Below are 19,878 nucleotides of genomic sequence, written 5' to 3'. Positions count from 1 at the left end.
ATGGACATGTCACTTCCCCGATCCTCCCATGTTAGGCGGGTCATTCCAAAAATAGGCAACGTATTTAATAAAAGGGTGACACATCCAAAAATAGAAGGTCAATATCGTAAATGGACGATCAAAAGGGCTTTATGGTGAGACAATGCATTACTCTCGTCGCATTTTATGAGCCCTTTACAAGTATATCAATATACTGTTTTTCAAGTACGAGGACTTTAATAGGGCCAAGTGATTTAGTTTCATTACCTTGATTTCAAAACAACCTATATGAAACCTTGAATTGAGCATTTAGGTGAAGCTTGAGTTCAGTTCCTCTAACGATACTTTAGTTGAGTCCATTGGGTAAGACTTTAGTTGATTCCCTTGGGCGAGACTCTAGCTGAGTCCCTCATGCAATACTTTAGTTGAGTCCTTCAAGCGAGACACTAGTTGAGTCCCTCTGGCGAGACTTTGGTTGAGTTCCTCAAGCGATATTCTAGTTGATTCCCTAAGGAGATACTCTATTTGAGTCTTTTCTAGCGAGACTTTAGTTGATTCTCTCAAGCGAGACTCTAATTGAGTCCCTTTGACACGATCCAAGTTGAGTCCCTCGGGAGAGACTTTAGTTGAGTATTTTTTTGAAAAAAATTTAGTCGAGTCCCTCAGATGAGACTTTATATGAGTTCCCTAATGAGACTTTTGTTGAATCCCCTAGGCAAGACTTTATTTGAGTCCCTGTGATGATAACTTTGTTGAGTCCCTCAGAGGGTGATTACCTCAAGCATTGCTTTGGGCAAGTTCAATTTTTTTTGTATTTTCTATGTTACTCGTAGTATAAACATTGAATGAGCGACATGTTAAGATGTCAAGGATTCTTTTATAATGATCTATAAATGTATTTTCCTCATAAGATGGTATTGAGAAATTAGCAAGTGTACTAATTGTATCAAAGTAATAAAAATATAAGATTGTCTCCATAGGGATTGTGTTATTTTAACAAGGTTATTAGTGTGGTTTTAAAAGTAAATATTCAGGGGTTTCAAGTTTAGCTTGCAAAGTAAATTGCACGAATAAGTTTGATGGAAAATACGATATGGAGAAAGTGATTAGGTTTGTTTTGAGACCACTGATTATTGATAACACGAATTTATACCATATATTTAGCTTGAATTCCACAAATATTATTAGCATTTTCATTTAATTATATTGTTTTATTATGGTATTATGCAGGTATTTGCGATGTTTCAGGTATTATGTCCATGTTAAAGGCTATTCGTGAAAAGAAGAAGAAATGGAGCAAAATCATTCATATTTATTCCAAGAAGATAAAAGGAGAGGTGCTGAAGTGAATAGGGGGTGCAAAGAAGGCCTAAAAGCATAATGGTAGAAGCCCAGCCCACGAAGGAGCTGAAAGCAACCACCTCAGCACGTGGAGACGCCCGTCTCCAAAGGCCCTAGCCACGTCACAAGCTGGAGACGCCCGTCTCCAACCTCCCTTAAAGATCTCCACTTGAGACGCACGTCTCAAGTTCATTCACCAAGTCAAACTACGAAGTGGAGACGCACGTCTCTGGGAAGAGTCAAGCAGTTACTATTTTTATGGAAGAAAAAGTGCTTCGTGAGGGAGAGAAAACTACTACTACTCAACTATAAAAGGAGACCGATAGTTCATTATCAAGGGTCCAAATTTTTTGCAACGAAGTTCTGCCGAATTTATTTCCGAACGCATTATTTTCCTTCGCATTTTAATTCTCAGTATTCTTTTCTCACAGCAATTTCTACACCGGAAATTGTTGTGAACTTTCAATAAATCTAACCTTACGTTGGATTTAGTTTTTTTTATTCCTTGTTTAATTTACGCTGAATAATTTTCTGAAGAACGATCCAACCGACCTGTGGTGGAAGTTCAAGTACTCGAAGATTCAAGTTTTATTTCAGATTTATATTATTCAAGTTTTTATTTATTGCTTTAATTATATTCTTTTGCATGATATATTGTATGTCAATTGATATACCTATTATTGTAAACCGAACCGATTTATGCATGTTTAACCGTATCAATATGTCTGGCTAATTTATTTAGATATCGGTATGTAGAGTAAGTTAACCGTGGGATCCGAAATAAGTTGGCTTAAATATGTTTTATTAAATATCACTTGTTTTTGGTTTTATGTCTAATCTAATTTGCTAAAGTTCTAAAATCAATATAGCGAAAGTTTGAGACTTTAGGACTGATAAAGGTTAAAATCAATAGAGCGAGAGTTTGAGATATTTAACTGGATAGTAGACATAGAACATTAGTTTTAAGGATGGCGAAAGTGTATTAAAACTAATTAGAATTTATTTACTTTCAAAAAGTGTTTTTAAACCCGACGCGGGACAGCGAGAGCATACGTTAGGGAATACTGGCATGATCCGAGTCAACAGAGCGAGAGTTTGAGACTAGGAGATTTAAGTAGATAACGTCTTCATAAAGCGAGCATTTTATTAAATATGTTATTTTCAAAAAGCTTTTCTAAATCTAATGGGATGGCGAGAGCGTACATTACGAGTTAGGATAGTAGTCTAAATCAACAGAGCGAGAGTTTGAGAGGAGGACTTTTAAACGACATAATTAATAAAGATTTTTAATTAAATGTGAACCATAGCCAATGGACCTTCGGATCACCTAAGTTAGACGAAATACATATTGATATCCATTTATTATTATATTTCTTAGAATTCATAATTTAATTTTCCCGTTAGAAACAACCAAAATATTAGTAGCCTTACCTTTACATAGTTACCTTAGATAACGGTAGATCGATTCATAGTCCATGTGGATTTGATATCTTTTAAAACTACACGACACGACTGTGCACTTGCAGTTATCAGATTTATAGACACGTAAAGTCGCGATCAAGTTTTTGGCGCCGTTGCCGGGGACTATTTAAGTCGATATCGTAACTCACTGTTACACGGTAGAGACTAGGGCAATTTTGTTCCTTTTCTTTGAACGATTGTATGCCAAATACTCGTTCACAAGGAGGGGAATTAATACAACGAACTAACGAAATCGAACGTTTTATTAACGTAAGACGTCGAATTCATCATCTTCCCGAAGTAGAACCAATTCCAATTTCTCAGGAATTGATCTTTGCTGATCAACTAACCCCAAAGTTAGGGATGGCTGCTCTTCGTCCTCTTAGACACTATGCCGCTCCTTCACGAGCTGAACCACACTCAAGTATCACACCACCTGCGATTGAGGCAAACAATTTCAAACTGAAACCTTCACTGGTGCAAGCTGTCCAATAGAACCAATTCTCTGAACTGAACCATCAATTAGGTTAATGTGCCAATCAATTGCCAAAAACAAAACTTTTCCCAAATCTATTTTGACAGCTCCTAACTCATTTGGCACGACTTCAAGATGTTTTCAAAATATTTTCTTAAGAAAAATAAGTTTGAAAGCGAGTTTATGTGAGTGTGCGCTTTAGCCATGCACTTTTATGATAATGCCCTTATGCTTTAAAGTATGTTCACTCAGACGCGTCAAGGCATGGCTTCCATAATCTTTAAGTATTTTTCAATTGCTTCATTCTTATAAGCACTTGCATCTTTAGTCATCATATAGTCAAGTTCTTTACTAAACCCTAATAGTTTGGTTTGCATCTTTAACCTATTTAACTGCTTAGTTTTCATTATTAACCATTAGGTGTCATCATTAAAAGTTTTCGTCTTTTTAAAGGCATGTCACCTAAAAGTAACCTGCAAAACAAGGTTTTATATTTCCCCTTTTTTGATGATGATAACACATCTCTCAATGGAGGTGGTAAAAGAAATAACACATATGTATTTGAAGTAATTAAACCCCCCTTAGTTAAATAGTGAGTATACTCTACTCTCCCTGAGAGTATACTTCTCCCCATTTGTCAAAATCAAAAGGTGGATAAACATGCATTGCAGAAATTTAAATATGCAAACATAGGAAAATAAAACAGTTAGGAGTGAGAAAACATTACTTTTTATTCATTAAAATTGGGGAATTTAAAATACAAGAAGGGATATTACAAAAAGAACAATAAAAAGAAAATAAGCTTTTAAAACAAGGAAAACTAAGCAGCTAAGAAACACTTAGTTCATATCATCATCATCATTATCCTCACTTGAATCCATTGGGGAGATTTGGTTTCTTTTATCCATTCTTTTGATGAGCTTGTCGATCTTTGCATTCATTTTCCTTTGCTCATCATAGATGTCATTGAGAGTGTTTGAGGATGATGAAGGAAAGTCGTTATTTCTTTGATGTATTCCTCTTCTTGGTGGCATTGGAACATGTTCTCTTCCTTGAATAGCATATCCCATTTTACTTATTGTTGCTTACCCTATCTTTGTGTGCATGAATTTTGGTGCTTTTTCACTAAAATCATAATTGATGTAGCTAAAAAAATTTGTTACAAGTTCAGCATATTGAAGAGTGATGTTTTCCTTTTACTGTCCAACATGTGGTGAAGTATAACATCTTCCTAATTTTTTTCAACTTGGTTGTCCAAGAATCAAATTAAAGGGATGTCTAACTTATTGAGAGTGCTAAAGTTACTTTTCCTTGGGAAAATGACATTATTCATTGTGTAATGAGTTAGTCTACAATCATAGCGTATGAGACCGACATTGAAGGGAGATGGTATTTTAGAAGAATGATTAACGAGAAAGGTATGAGCATTAATATAAAATTTAAATTCATTACCTTGAGAATCAGTTTGATCATAATTTTGCTTTATGAAGGGTATGCTGCATATTTGAGCAAAATCTTCAAGAGACATAGTGATAGGATATTTCTTGACTTCGGAGTTGATGATACCATCATTTTAGGTGAGTTTAACATAGAAAATTATTACTAATTCTAGGTACCTATCTTGAGGTTTATCAAACACAAAATTCTTCAAGTCGGCGAAGTTGAAAGCGTCCATGAAAGAGCAGTCCATAATATCCATTGAAGTTGATTTCTTAAGCTTTATTGGAAAAATCTTTGGAAAAGTACGATGATGATGGTTGGGAAGAACAGGTTCTTTTTTAGGCCATTTGAGATGATGATTGATGACTTAGAGAACTAAGGTATTTCTAATTTAATGCATAAGTTAGGATATGATGAGATGAGAATAATGATAAAAAGAGTAAGGATCCACTCCATTTCCTTAAAAGAAATGGAGGGTCAATTACTATAGTTTTATGTGTAAATTGCACATATTTCAAAAACATGTGACACATATTTAATATTTATTTAACTTTATACACATAAAACTATAATAATGAACCCTCCATTTCTGTTTAGGAAATGGATTGGATCCCTACTCTGATAAAAACACCTCTATTTATAGACTCTATCTAATCGATTGTGCTAATCAATTTAGTTCCTTCAATTTTAGTGATTTATCTATTGCACATGACCGCTTTAATTAATGCTCATCCAACTATTTGTTATTGATGGCTCCAAAGTTCATTTTTTTATTTTTCCGATGCTCCAATCGATTGGACCATAGTGTCAATTGATTGGCTGGCCCATTTTTAGCATATTTTTGTTTTTGTCTTAGTGTGCTTCACTTGTTACTTTTTTGGCTAAATACCATTTTTGGTCCCTTAAGTATATACCTCGGGGTACATTCTGATCCCTTATCTTTAAAAAGTTCCAAAGTGGTCATTTAATTATTCAAAAAGGTCCATGTTAGTCCTTTCCGTCCATTTTTTCCAAACGGCGTCAACTTTTGCTTATGTGGCATCCTACATGTCTATTACTAAATTCCACGTATTACTTAATTTGTTTTAATTTATATTTATGCTAAACAATATCTTGATCATTATCACTAATAATTGCAATTTCTCCCGACTATCATTCTATCTTAATATCATATTAAAGCATATTATATTTTCTTAATATCACATTAATGCATATTATATTTTCTTAATATCACATTAAAACATATTATATTATATTTTGTTATTGTTATTTCTAATAAAAAATATTTTAATGTCTAATTAATACTTATATTTTGCTGAAGATAACAAATCTATGTCATCCCCGTCTTCTTCTTCAAGAATGAAGACAACCTCTTCAACCACAAGACTTCAATAGTGACCCAGCAACAAAGAATATGAAAACAGCCTCTTCGTCATCATCGTCGCCATTTCTTTGTCTATTCTTTTCTCATATTTATCCTCTATGTCAATTTTCCTAAAATTTGGTAAAAAAACTGGAAATTTTGATGAAGATAAAACAACAATCCATTTGAAAAATCTAGAAATTTAGTATTTTTTATTAAACGCAAATCAAACCCTTAGCCCCAAATCAGTTTTGGTAAATCTGGGTTTATACAACCAAGCGGAAGATTTGCGGAAAATCAAATGAATTAATTCGTACGTGTGTTCATCTTCATCTCAATAAAACCCCAAATGCAGTTTCAACATTATGAACCCTAAAGCCCCAAATTCAATTTCAAATCCAAAGAGTCCATCACCACTAACCTTCATCACTGGACCACCACCATACCCATCTCATTTCCGACCACCACCATACCCATCGCATTCTCCCACCACCGGACCAACAACCTTCATCACCATTGATGTTGTTCATATTTGTACACAAAAGAAGAATTTCCGAGTTTTAGAAATTATGGGTTTTTAGTTTTCTAAGGAATATCTTCTCCCACTGATGCTTTATTGAAAATTTCTAGAGATTTAAGGTCACTTATGAATTCTCGAGGTTGAAGAGACAAATTGTCAATCTGTAGGAAGATGAAGAAGATAATGATAAAGATGTGTGATTTTTTTTGGTACAAAAGTTATGTGGTCTTTAACAAAACAAAATATATTTTTATTAATGTGACATTAAAATGTATTTTATTATTAGGAATAAAAATTAACGTTAAATTGAAATCTCCAAAATAAAAAAAAAAACTTAATTATTTTATTAACATTAAAATAGAGCCATTGGATGTTTAGTTGCCAAGTGTCTTGCATCCAAGATCATAAATGGAATAAATGCATGGTCCTTTATTCATGTTATATCTACATCAGCATAAAATAATGCCACCTAGATTTTTTTCTGACTTTGACTAACAGAACCAAACGGAAGGATAAACATGGACCTTTTTGAATAATTAAAGGATCAATTTGGAACTTTTTAAAGATGAGGGATCAAAATGGACCCCGAGGTACACTTAAAGGACTAAAAAAGGTATTTAGCCTACTTTTTTATACTCCCATTCAACATTATTTGCACCCCTTTACTATAAAACAATTAAATACTCATTTTTATGGTTAGTGAAATAATTTACTGAGAAGAGTAAAATATTAAATTCACTATTTTAAGGATTTAATCAAAGTTATCCAATTAAACTTAAAATTGTGTATACCTATTCTATCAAGATATCTTGATAAGTTCTTCCTTTATAGGGAAACACCGGTCATATTATGGCGTGTCCTCCTCTATGTATCATTGGATGCGAGAGTTGTTATTAACAACAAAATGAATAAGTCCATTACAGACAGATCCATTCAAACTAATAAGAGGTTAATTGATCACTAAGAATCATAAATGTTGAGACACCCTCAGTATTATCTACTTTAATCATCACATGATTTCGGATCAAAAGGATTAATTAAAGTTGTATACTTTAAAGTATACTCTATCTCTGCACAACTTCATTAATATTTATCTTAAAGCTTTGAGATACAAAGCATACTTGTAAAACACTAAGGTTTCACCTTAGGTGCCCATATCTTCTTGGCCTTGGGGCATTAGTTCCATAAGATTTAAGGTTGTTACCTTTTTACCTTTTCAATTTATCGAAACAAAAGGGTTCTAAGTGACCTACTCTTTTATAGTGTGTGCATTTATAAACTAGATGCTTCCTTTCCTTGTGATCTACACCATTACTAGGTTTCTTATCCCTTTTAAATCCTAGTCTATTTTTATTTAAGGAATATCTTTGACTTGATAAGATTAAGTCAAGTTTTTCATTTCCTTGGGTAAACTTACCCAGGGTTTTACGTAAAGCAATTACTTAGTTTTTCATAGAGACATAACGATTACATTCTTCTTTTGAGTTTTTTTTATCTTAGTTATCTCTATCTTGAATGATTAATTGATTTCTTTAAGATAACTTAATGATTCTCTAAGACCTATGCAACGTTATTTTAGTATCTCATTTCTTCAACTAACTGACCACTCATTTTAAATAGTTGTTCATAAGATGGTTTAGGTACCTGAACAATATCTACCTCGTAAGTTTCTTTTATGAAAACTTCATCGTCTTCGTTGGAAAAACATTCTTTCATGTTTCTCCCCGAGGTTTATGTTTCTCCTCCTTTCTTTCTTTCGAGGATTTCATTTGAAGATAATTCTTCTTCACAACATTTTCTCAAACATGAGGTTCCTTCAATTGATGTTGAATCTTCCGAAGATCATTAAAATCTTGAATAAGTTCTTTTGAAGGACTCTACTGGAGTTGGTCGTTAAGAGTATGACGCAATTGATGATTCTTCAATGTTGTTTCTTCATCTTTAAGAAATTGAACTAACTTGTTCAATTTCTTTATGATTTCATTCTTTCTTGATTTCTCCTGAAATTCATAAAGGCTCATATAATTTGATTTAAGGATTGGATAAACTTCCAATTCTTAGCTCTTAGATATTTATTAGTCATACAGTTTCCAACATAATTACCAATGTTTCTAAATTTTGAAAGACAATTAAAAGTAACATCTTCTTCGCATGTGTTAATTTCCTCTTGTTTGATACTTGAAGAAACTCCGTAGATCATTTCAACAAAATCCCATATTTCCTTGGAAGTTTTGCAATGATGAACATATAAAAGTTTACTAACATCTAGAGATATTATTATGAAGTTTTTTGTTTTGAAATCTATTTCAATTTTTCTCTTTTCTCTATGGTCCAAAGGAAATTGGGTTTAGCTTATACTTTTCCATTTACTTGGTGAGTAGGTGTCGCGGTGCAAAAAATACCCGAGCGTAAGGAACGCTCGAAATACAACAGAGTTGCCATTGAACTTTATTAATCCAAAGGAAAGGGAAAACATTGATAAAACCCATGAAAGAAAATAAAACATGGTCGTCGCAACTAAGAGGGGGTTCGAGAGTCAGTTATGCAAGGGAAAGCTATTAGCACCCCTCATATCTGTTGTACTCAATAGGACCCATTTAGCAGGGCCGGCCCAATCCGTTTAGAGGCCTAAAGCAAATTTTAAAGTGTGGCCTTTAAAATGTATTTCAAAATATTAATTTTGTGGTTGTTAAGAGTTGACTAAAGACCAAAAGGAAAAGAGGTCTATATTTTACCAATTCAACTAGAATAATATATGTAATTGAAATGTCATTATATATTTTTATACCTAAATAAAAAAATTTGAGGCCTTTTTTAAGCCTAAATTTTTTAGGCCTAAAGCCCCAGCTTTAGCAGCTTGGCCCTTGGGCCGGCCCTGCCATTTAGTTAGTTTCGCGAATGAGTGTTAGCGTGAATCATTTGCGGTCTTCTACTTATTAAGCGAGAAAGGGTTTTTTTGGTTTTTCATTATTGTGCCCGCCATGATTTCAAAATCTTGTGCCTACATATCCTCAAGTGCAATAAAAAAATCAGAGCTTCATAGTTCATGGTAGAAAACCACATATTTGTTGGTTGTTTTTAAAGAGTGACACTTTATACATATGGAGTGATTAAACCTTTGCTTGTTGCTCGCTATTGGAGGCTGAAGCCTTTGATTGTTCCACTTCAATATGGATAAAGCATACTCGCTTCTTAAAAGAATTTTGAAGTTTATTGGTTGATTTGCTTTTATAAGATATGAGTGCCAAATGTCCAAGCTATACAGCTTGTATTCAAACACTTAGGGAAAGGTTGGAAATTCTTCCAGCGCGCCTGTTTAATCCTTTTATTGAAAAGAGTGAGACAAGTTTAGTCTTTAACTCTTTAACAGTGGGTGAGAATCAAATGTCCAAGCTACGCGACTTGTATTCAGATACTCGTGAGAAAGGTAGGAAATGCTTCCCGCTCGCTCGTTTACTGTCTGTTGAGTTAAACTAAAATCACTTAATTAAAAGTGTTTTGATCGTATCCGATTAATTTAGAAAATAAGGTTGGAAATTCTTCCAGCTCATCCATTCAATCCGTTTATTTAAGAAAAATATTTTCGCGCATAAAAACGACTAGACGTTGGATCAAGCGTTTGAAGTTGATTATGGGAAGAGTTTGAGTTAATCGGAAGAGATAGCCAATATTGGATCGAGCACTCGCGTTGCATTCAATTTAAGTTTAATTTTGATAAAAGGGCTCGATGTTGGATCAAACTTGTTTTTGTTCTTTTATGAAAATGGTTGATTTTACGTGAATCTTGAAATAACAATTAGCTAAGGTAACATGAAAGCATAAAGAAAAGCGGTAAAATTATTACACATCATGGAAGAGGGATACATTTTGTTGAATAGAGATATAATAAAACAATTAAAATACAAGTCTATTAAACAAATAGACAAGTGAATTAATCAATTAATTATAAATTGATTAAATCTATTAATTAAGCTAATAAAATTAATTAGCAAAACTAATCAATTTGAGAAAATAGGTGATGCACTGACAGTGTAAAATAGTTTTACACTGTCAACCAATCACAACCATGTATCCAATTAAAACCCTTTTTTATTTTAAAAAACTTTTAATGACATGGCAAATTTGTGATTTTCTATTGGATGACAGTGTAAAACTATTTTACACTGTCAGTGCATATCCATTAAACACAATCAATTTTAGTTAACATAACCAACTAATTAAAATAATATTTAACTAATCAATTAAAAGTAAACAAAAAATAATAATAAAAAAATAGGGGGTTCATGGACCTTGTGAAAAAGAATAGTAAATTTTTTTAATTAATTAATTAATTATTACCGTCGGTCAGGCCGCCATTACTAAAAAAATTACTCTAGCGCCAAACTGAAAAAGAAGAGGAAAAAACCAATTAATTACTTAATTATTTAATTAATTAATTAAATAGTAGCGTCGATCAGGCCGCCACAAAATGCTAACTAAAAAAATAAAATAAATCTAGCGCCAAATGAAAAAAAGAAGAGGAAAACTAAATAAATAACTAATTTAATCATTAATTAATAATACACAGTGTGGGTCTATCCGACACTAAAACTGAAATAAAAAAAATGAGTTAAACACCAAACGTAATATAAGAGGGAAAAAGGGAAAAATAAATTAAAAATTAGGCCAATAAGTAGTTAGCGCCGGCTTTGCCGTGGCTAAATAATCAATAAAAATAATGTTAAAAAGAAAATAATAGGATGGCTTGTTAGCCCATTAACGTCGTTGTCGGAGGCCGATGCTAATTCTTGTAAACTAAAACTCAATTTTCTAGTAGTGGCTGCTTAGAAACGTTTTGATTTGGATCCGTCCACACATTCTTTTAATCTATGATAGATCAAAATGTTGTAGATCCTAAGACTAGAGGTGTACACGGGTTGGGTTGGATAGAGTTTGGTCTAACCTGTTACCTAAACTTTAATGTGTTGGGTTCGTCGTCCAATGCGTAATTTCATGGTAAAAATTTACTAGTTCATTTATGGGTTGGATAAAGTTTGGTCTAATCTGTTACCCAATCCGTTCAAACTTTAATGGATTGGGTTCATTGTTCAACCCGCAATATCACAGTCAAAATCGACCCGTTCATCTATGGGTTGGAATCAGGGGTTGTGTTTCAAATAAAAAATATTTTTTTGATAATTTTTTCCAAGTTATAAAAAAAATTATAACATAATTTAATACAATTACATTCATTTTTAAGAATCAAATTGGATGAAACATATCATATAATGTTTAATAAAATTCACCTCCACGACATAACACTTGATAATAGTAAAAAATTTCACAAAACCCATTTATTACCATAAAATACTTTAGTTAAAAATAATACAAAAGAAAATAAAAACAATACTTAATCTTAGAATTACGTAAACTCAATGATATAATAGTAGTATTGGTATTGAATAATTTTTATTTTTTCTTTGAAAAATCTATGATTTACAGTAAAAATTAATTTTATATTTTCATATAAAATAATAATAAAAAATAAAAAATTATTAATGTCACATTAAAAGGTTGGGTCAATGAATTTGCATGCGGATTGAAAAATTCAAATTCGATACCCGAACGAAAATTATATAGATTATTGCAGGTTGAATTGGGTATACTTGTAAATAAGCCGGTTTAAATAATTTATGTGTTGGTTCGGTTTGGACCCGCACTCACCTAAGACTATTTTATGCACGTAAATTTGTTTATTAGCTTCCACACTAAATTAAATTATGATTATAATTTTAATTTGAAATTAAATATGCTCGTATAGATTAACTATTAAATTAATATCAACAGAAGTGAAACTATGCTTTAAAATACTTACTCAGTAAAATATATTTTATTTTCTACAAAATAATTTAAAAAGGTATACTATAAGAGTTTTTGAATTTGGTCCCAAAAACATTTTTTTTGCTACAGGTCCCTATATGTTAGGCAAACTTTAAAACTAATCTTATGAAGATTCAAACCCTCCTCTCCATCTTACTGGCTGGATACATACCTCTCCACCAGGCTCCTCATGATTTTTGGTTATTATTTGCAAAGCACATTTATAATGAATATTTTCAGCATATTTAAGGTATTAGTAGCAAATTGGTTGGCATATTTAATGTAGGGTTAAATATGTTTTCCGTCCCTATAAATAATTCAATATTCAGTTTTAATTCTTATAAAATTTTTCTTCAAAGAATTGTCCTCTTAAAGTTTTTCATCCCCAATTTTACTCCTTGCTGTCTATTTGAACTAACGGAAGCTGACGTGACACGCCACATCACTTAAAGTCAACAATTACACAAAATAGCATTAGATTGCGGGGGTTTTAAACTTCCCTAAATTAATCAAATATTGTAAATTGTTATTCTCATTCATCAAAACCTTGTCCTGGAAAACGATACACTTCTTGCCTTAAGTATCCGTATCCTCAACAACAGGTTTGTTATCCCTATTCACTACTTCACTCTCATTGGTCAAGGAACCGTGCTCCAATCTCATAGTGGAATTTATCAATTTTATAAACATGGAAAAAACAATTTCTATAGAAACAATTTTTTCCCTGTTAAAAAAACATAACAAAACTCTATCAAATCTATCGATACAATGATTATATCAGAAACCCTACATCTAAGAAGACAAATTTAGATCGTGAAAAACCATCTATTGAAGGGTTGTTTGTGAAAAGAAATTTTTTGAAAGAGAAAGATTAAATTTATTTCAAGGGCTCGCGCATCGTAGAGTGTGCTTTCCTAGTAAGCTATAAGCTGGCCTTGGATTTGTGGCCTAACTTCTTCACACACATGTTTCTCTTTTTGTGTTCTCACCATCAATTTCTCTATTTGATTGTCTTGGTTTATATAACATGAATTGTTTGACGAAATGCCTCAAAGGAATGAAGTTTCCCAGGACACCATAATAGCGTGTTATAGCCGTGATTGCTCCAACAAAAGCAATGTTGGACATCAAGAATGTTGAGTATGAATCGTTTGAATTTTGTATTCTAGAGATGATGATATTATCTTTGACAGAGAGGTTGAGTTGATGCAGCTACCACATCGGAATGTCTGAGTTATCCGCTGGCCATGTTTTCTTCTTTGTAGTCCAAAATTTTTTGTGACTGCTAGCACTCAATTAGGCCAAAAATGTCATATATATCCAAAAGTTGTTTTTTTTTTGTGTAAGCAAGATATTATATCCAAAAGTTGTTCATGAGAACTATTTAATCCAGAGGAAAATTATTAAATTGTTAAGTTATCCTCTCTTTTTGATATGTGAAGCACATGTTTTATCCCAATTTTGGGAGCGACCAACCTAGGGGAAAAAGCTTATATTGTTGTCATGAAGATGATTAACAAATAGTACAATAGAAGCACGAGATGCTGTTTTAATTAGTCTGTGTGTTTTATATCAAATTGAATGCACGTTTTTTACATTTTGGTTATAATCTCCATTATTTAGTTTTAATTATTTAAATGCTATTATTTTAGCTTTATGCTGACATTAGATATATTTGTTTTTTTTTTTTTGATAGAAAACATCATTCATTAAATGATAAACCAGTTGATGTTACAATGATCAAGCCACATATGAAATAGGACATGCCCTATCTATAGTCTTGAATCTTCTCTAAGAGTAACAATTACATAGAAGTAAAGGACAATAAACATAGTTGGATAATAAGCTAAAAAGACACAATCAATCCAGAAACAATCCCATAACATCCTTCCATCCACTTTCTCAAGAACATCAATAGTGACAATATATGACTGAGAATCCATTGTCTTTTTCCAGATCCAATTAAGGATGATTTCTTTGACTTGTGTTTGCCCATTTCGACTAAACTTGGTCTCGAGATTGTCCACTTTTATAGAATGTTCAAAAGCTAATTGATGACTAGAGATAATGTTGTTCCAAGACTCAAAGCTCTTTGAAGACTTTTTATCAAACACCTGGAATGCATACTTAAACCCCAAAAGACAACACCAACAGCAAATAACAGAAAACACTAAAACAGAAAAAGATAGGTCTGATAAAGTCGTAGACTTCAACCTGCAGTGGTTCCATGGTGGTTTTGGTGGAGGGCGAGCAGTAGTGAGCGTCAATAGAGTTGGAGCAGATCTGGTGGAGAGAGGAACAACCATCATTGTTGAGTTTGAGATGTTAACAACAATCTTAACAACCTTACTAGATCTTGGTGGTGGTGGCTCCGGCGGCGGTCGGGTGAGTAGAAAGAGAGGCGGCTTGGTAGTGGTTTGTGGTGGAGATGACTTAGATTTGGTAGAAGCATGAGAGTAAGGTTGAGTGAAAGAGATGCTACCCATCATAAAGGAGATAAGGGAAATAACCACCATAAAAGTGGGAGAAGGAAACCACCATGAAGGTGGGAGGCGGCCACCATCAAACCCAAGAGATTTGGGGGGACGGTTTCTAGAGAGAAGAGAGAGCATCTCTCTCTAGAACTTTGACTTATGCTCACTTAGATATATTTGTTACAAGAACTTAAAAATGGTGAATAAAATATGCTTATCAATATACTCTATTGATTGAGAAGTTATGGCATGATTCAACCATTAAGGCCATATATGAAAGAAGAAATAAAGTTTGTGGATTTGGTTTCTCATTGTTTTTTAGTTATTTAGGGAGGATTGTAACTCCCATAATCTAACACATTTTTTCACGTCATCTTTAAGTGACGTAGCATAAGGCGTGCTACCAGAGGCGGATTCAGATATTTGATACTGGTGTGGCTAAACGATAAAAGAAATTATGAATTAAATTATATTAAAAATAAAAAATAATATTAAGTAATAAATTTATAATGAAAATTGTTTATCAAATATGAAGGATTACCAAATATAAAAGTGAGAAATAAATTTGAGAGGTGGTGATAGTGTTTTAAAAATAAGACAAGACCAGTCAGACGACTAAGAATTAGAAGAGTTTTCAATCTGATTTGATTTGATTATTGGATTGAACAAGTTATTAAACTAGTGAGAGTCGGTCATAATCTAACATAACTAATAAATACCGACAAACCAACGATTTTAGAAAACCAACACATTAAATGTTTTTTCCTCGGACAAAACGATATCATTTTGATAATTTTTATAAAAAAATTAAAATCAAAATATAAGTACACTTTCTTCAAAACTAATATGGAACAACTATTCCTCTTTGAAATTAAATTTATTAGACACACAATTATTTTGTTATTTGGTTTATGATACAATTAGACTATGTTCAAAATTTATTTTGATTTGTATTTTATACTATTTTGTTGTATGTAATGATTATGTTTAGAATTTGAATTTAAAGAATAAATTTGTAAAATTTTGAAATTTTGAAATTTTACAATTTGGTAGGTGTAATGATTTTTTAGAGATTGAGCCAGTTGGTTTGCTATTTTAATAACTATATAGTTTTGTTATGAAGACCGATTTATTCAATTGAGTTATCCAATTTATTCAACAGAATTATTCAATTTAATATGAGTTAGTCATACAGTTTGACCAATGACCTAGTAATTTGACCAATAAACCAATGATTCACCCTCATTAATTTGATGACTGATCTCATTTTTAAAATACTACTATAAGAAAAAAATTAGGAGATTAGTTTACACGGTCAATGCACTGTCAGTGTAAAAAATATATTACACGGTCAATGCATCATGCACAACCCTTAAAAAGAAATACTTTATATATGATTTAAAGAAAAAGTCAAATTTCTACAATAATTAACTGTTATGATTTCACTAACAGTGTAAAACTACTTTACACTATTGGTGTATATGTATATACATAAAAGAAAAAATGAACAAATTTGGTGTGGCTAAAGCCACACTTAGCCTCAATGTAGGTCCGTCCATGTGTGCTACGTCATTTTCTGTTAAATCAAATAGACGGCAGTGACAAATATTAAGAATAGAAAATTTTAGAGGGATCATTTTTTGAGGAAATTTTTATAGGGATTAAAACTGAATTTTGAGTTATTTATAAGGACCACATACATATTTAACCCTTTAATGTATATAATGAATATTTTATATATTAATGTTAGGTTTTATTTAAAATGTTAAATAATAATGGTAGGTTTAAAAATATTTAAACGTTAATAGTTTAAAAATAGGTTTTAAAATGTTAATGTTTTGGTTAAAAAAATGTTAATAGTTTAAATATTAATAATTGAAAGATTAAATAGTAAAAAATATTTAATTTTTTAAATATTTATTTTGTTAAATATTTAATTTGTTAAATATTTATTTTGTTAAATATTTAGTTTATTAAATATTTAATTCATTAAAGTCTCTTATATTTATAACTTTTCGTTAATTTATTCATTAATTTTTTAATAAACTATATAATTGAAAGTTTAATAGTTGAAATATTAAATAGTTAAAATATTTAATAAATGAAAAAATATTTAAAATATTAATATTTTAAACAAAGCGCACACATTTTTTCCAACACAAAATATTTTAATTATTATTAAAAAAATTGTTTAACAAAATATCATAAAACTTACTATTATTATTTAACATTTTAAATAAAACTTAACATTAATATAAAAATTAATATAAGTGAATTTACTACTAATACAATAAATATGAAATATTTAATAAAATATTTGCAATGATTTATTACTGTATATTATTATTTATTAGAACATAAAAATAATTAATGCCAAAATTCAAAACAAAATAAAATCTATTTCAAAAAAATTACCTGTAATATATCCAAATGAATTGCAGTTATATAAGTAACACAAGTGATTTGGTGGAAAGACTTTAGGGCTGTGAGCCAAATGTCCCTAGTTCCACATAGACCAATTCCTACAAGAAATGAACATAAGGGGACAGGAGCTAGAACACTATTTAAACTTATTTTTTTATATAAAAAAACATCCATACAAACTAATAGGAGTAAACACGCATAGTTGAATACAAGGATCACACAATTTAAGATTCAGGTTTAAATCTAAATTTTTTACAATCTATAGATTAAAATTATTAGATTATACATAAATTTTACAATAAATTCAAAATTTAGAATTTCATTTTCCACCATTAATATTTATCTCTTACCTATTTGTAACATGTACTTTTATTTATCATTTTCTGTAATTGACTGGAATCTTATAATACTATTTTACTTATTAAAAAATTAAACTTGTTTACCATAATCTAAATTTATTTATTACAATAAATTATGTTTTATAAAAATAAAGAGAAAAGTAATACAAATATAAGACCAATAGATTCATTCTATATTATTTTATTTACCTACCATCTAAATCCTCTTAATGCATGTATTTAAATTCACAGTAATTTTCACCAAAATACACAGCATTTCATTTTCTCCTTCAACCATGAGCAACACTAATCAAGATTCACACAAGGGGAAGGAGAAAGTGAATGAAGAACCAATTACCAATTCACAAACAATGGAGAATCCGAACAAGCGAAAGACGATGGCGCTGAAAGACGAACCAAATGCTGAAACTAAGAATTCAAAGAGCCCTAGAAACAATGCTGGTGTAGATGAATCAACAAGTTCATCTAAAGAATTTTCGCCATTCCTTCTCTTCGGATTTATCATTGATCCGAGTAAAGGATATCAAAAAGCTTATTCGTGCGCCTTTTGTCGTAGAAAATTTGTTTCTCCACAAGCATTGAGTGGAAAACAAAACTGCCAGGAATGCGAGGAGTCACTAAGAAGAGTTGTCGAAGCTTTGAATAAACCTCGTGATAATTTATATTATGGCGTACAAGGAATGCGTCTAAGCAAGATTGTTCCATACACCGGTGGATGCGGATATACATATGGTGGAAATGATGCTGGGAAATTGCAGGGTCCAGTGCTGCATAATCCACAGATTGATCAAAACACTGTGAATGGACAAGTTATTAGGGCTGAGATTGACTTGAACAATGATTTGGTTTCGGAGGAAGCATCCAAGAACATTGATTTGAACCTAATGCCTTGATTTATGTTTTTATTTATGAAGAAATAATTCTATGTAGCGTTAAGCATCATGGATCTTAGTGTAGTCATTGTCTTCAATTAAAATAAATTGTTTTTTAATAATTATTTTGAAAAATAATCTCTATCATTTTAGAATATTAGTGTAAAAAAATCATTTTGGTGGCATAAACAAAATTATTTGTAATGCTATGTTTGGTCCATATTTCAGATGGAGAAAAATGAGTAGAATGTTTATGATAACCAAAAGAAGAGGTTTCCGACATAGTGGTTTTAGTTTATGTTTTTAATGAGCAATGTGAAATAGTGGCGGAGTTAGGAATTGTAGATAGTCTGGACAAAAAATTTACACCATTGGTATTCATATATTTTAATAAGTAGGGGTTGAACCCCAACGCATACTCGAACTAGCTAGGCCATAGAACTGCCGCTAGTGCGAAGTTTACCAGCAAAGTTAGCATTATTATGTTGGAAAATGCTACTTGTCCTGAAATACAATCTCACGAATACATCACGATGCTACTGAATTAATACACTCCTCCACCTCTTTATTACTAAGCCACCCATGTAATCAATTAAAAAGTAAATCTAATGGTTGAAAACTATTCGTAATGGTTCGTGATGGTTTCTTTCGCGTTAAATAGCACCACTCTATTATGTTTTAGTAAAAAAAAAAATGAAAAGGTGGAATTTGCAAGTGAGTGAATGAATAGTCTCTCTACGTGACTATCAGCCCACACTACTTATATAGAAATGACTGTTAAAGTAGTCATTGGATGAATATCAACCGGGAGAGAAAATACTTATACAATTATAACATTTGGATATACATATAATTAATCATAATTTTTTTATTTATTAAAAAATAAAAATAAAATTATTTATCTCCTCTATTATCACAATCATCCTATAATTTTAATTAAATTTAAAATTTCGTTTTCTTTATAGATTGTTCTGTATCCATGTAAATATTTTTCACGACTAAGACGACTGAAACAAGATTGTTTTTTTTTTTGCGCTAATTATATTAAAAAAACACAAGAAGTACAACTCAATCCAAAGGGGGACAAACAAAAATTCCAAGGGACAACAATCCCGAAGACACAAAAACTCACACGCCAATATAAGAGTCTACCTGCTCAGTCGATCATTGTAATTAAATTATTCTTTTTATTGAATCGGTCTTATTAGATTGTTGACTAGCACCGAATAATACATAGAAACAAATTCTAATTGGTTTTGTCATTTAAAAATGAATATTAACGTAATTATTCATTCTTTGTCTTTTATTTCT

At 31.3% G+C, this 19,878-nt stretch overlaps 1 protein-coding gene across 1 annotated transcript; it reads left to right on the top strand.

The window, feature by feature from the left end:
* Positions 1 to 17,970: 17,970 nt before the first annotated feature.
* On the top strand, positions 17,971 to 18,588 carry LOC131614660 (uncharacterized). The gene has a single exon (XM_058886220.1). It carries the CDS (start codon positions 17,971 to 17,973, stop codon positions 18,586 to 18,588), a length of 618 nt encoding a protein of 205 aa, XP_058742203.1.
* Positions 18,589 to 19,878: the final 1,290 nt, after the last annotated feature.

Source organism: Vicia villosa, linkage group LG6 (genome assembly GCF_029867415.1).
Source record: "Vicia villosa cultivar HV-30 ecotype Madison, WI linkage group LG6, Vvil1.0, whole genome shotgun sequence".
Classification (NCBI taxonomy): domain Eukaryota; kingdom Viridiplantae; phylum Streptophyta; class Magnoliopsida; order Fabales; family Fabaceae; genus Vicia; species Vicia villosa.
The sequence above is the reverse complement of the archived record's forward strand: the minus strand, read 5'-3'. Positions and strand labels throughout refer to the sequence as shown.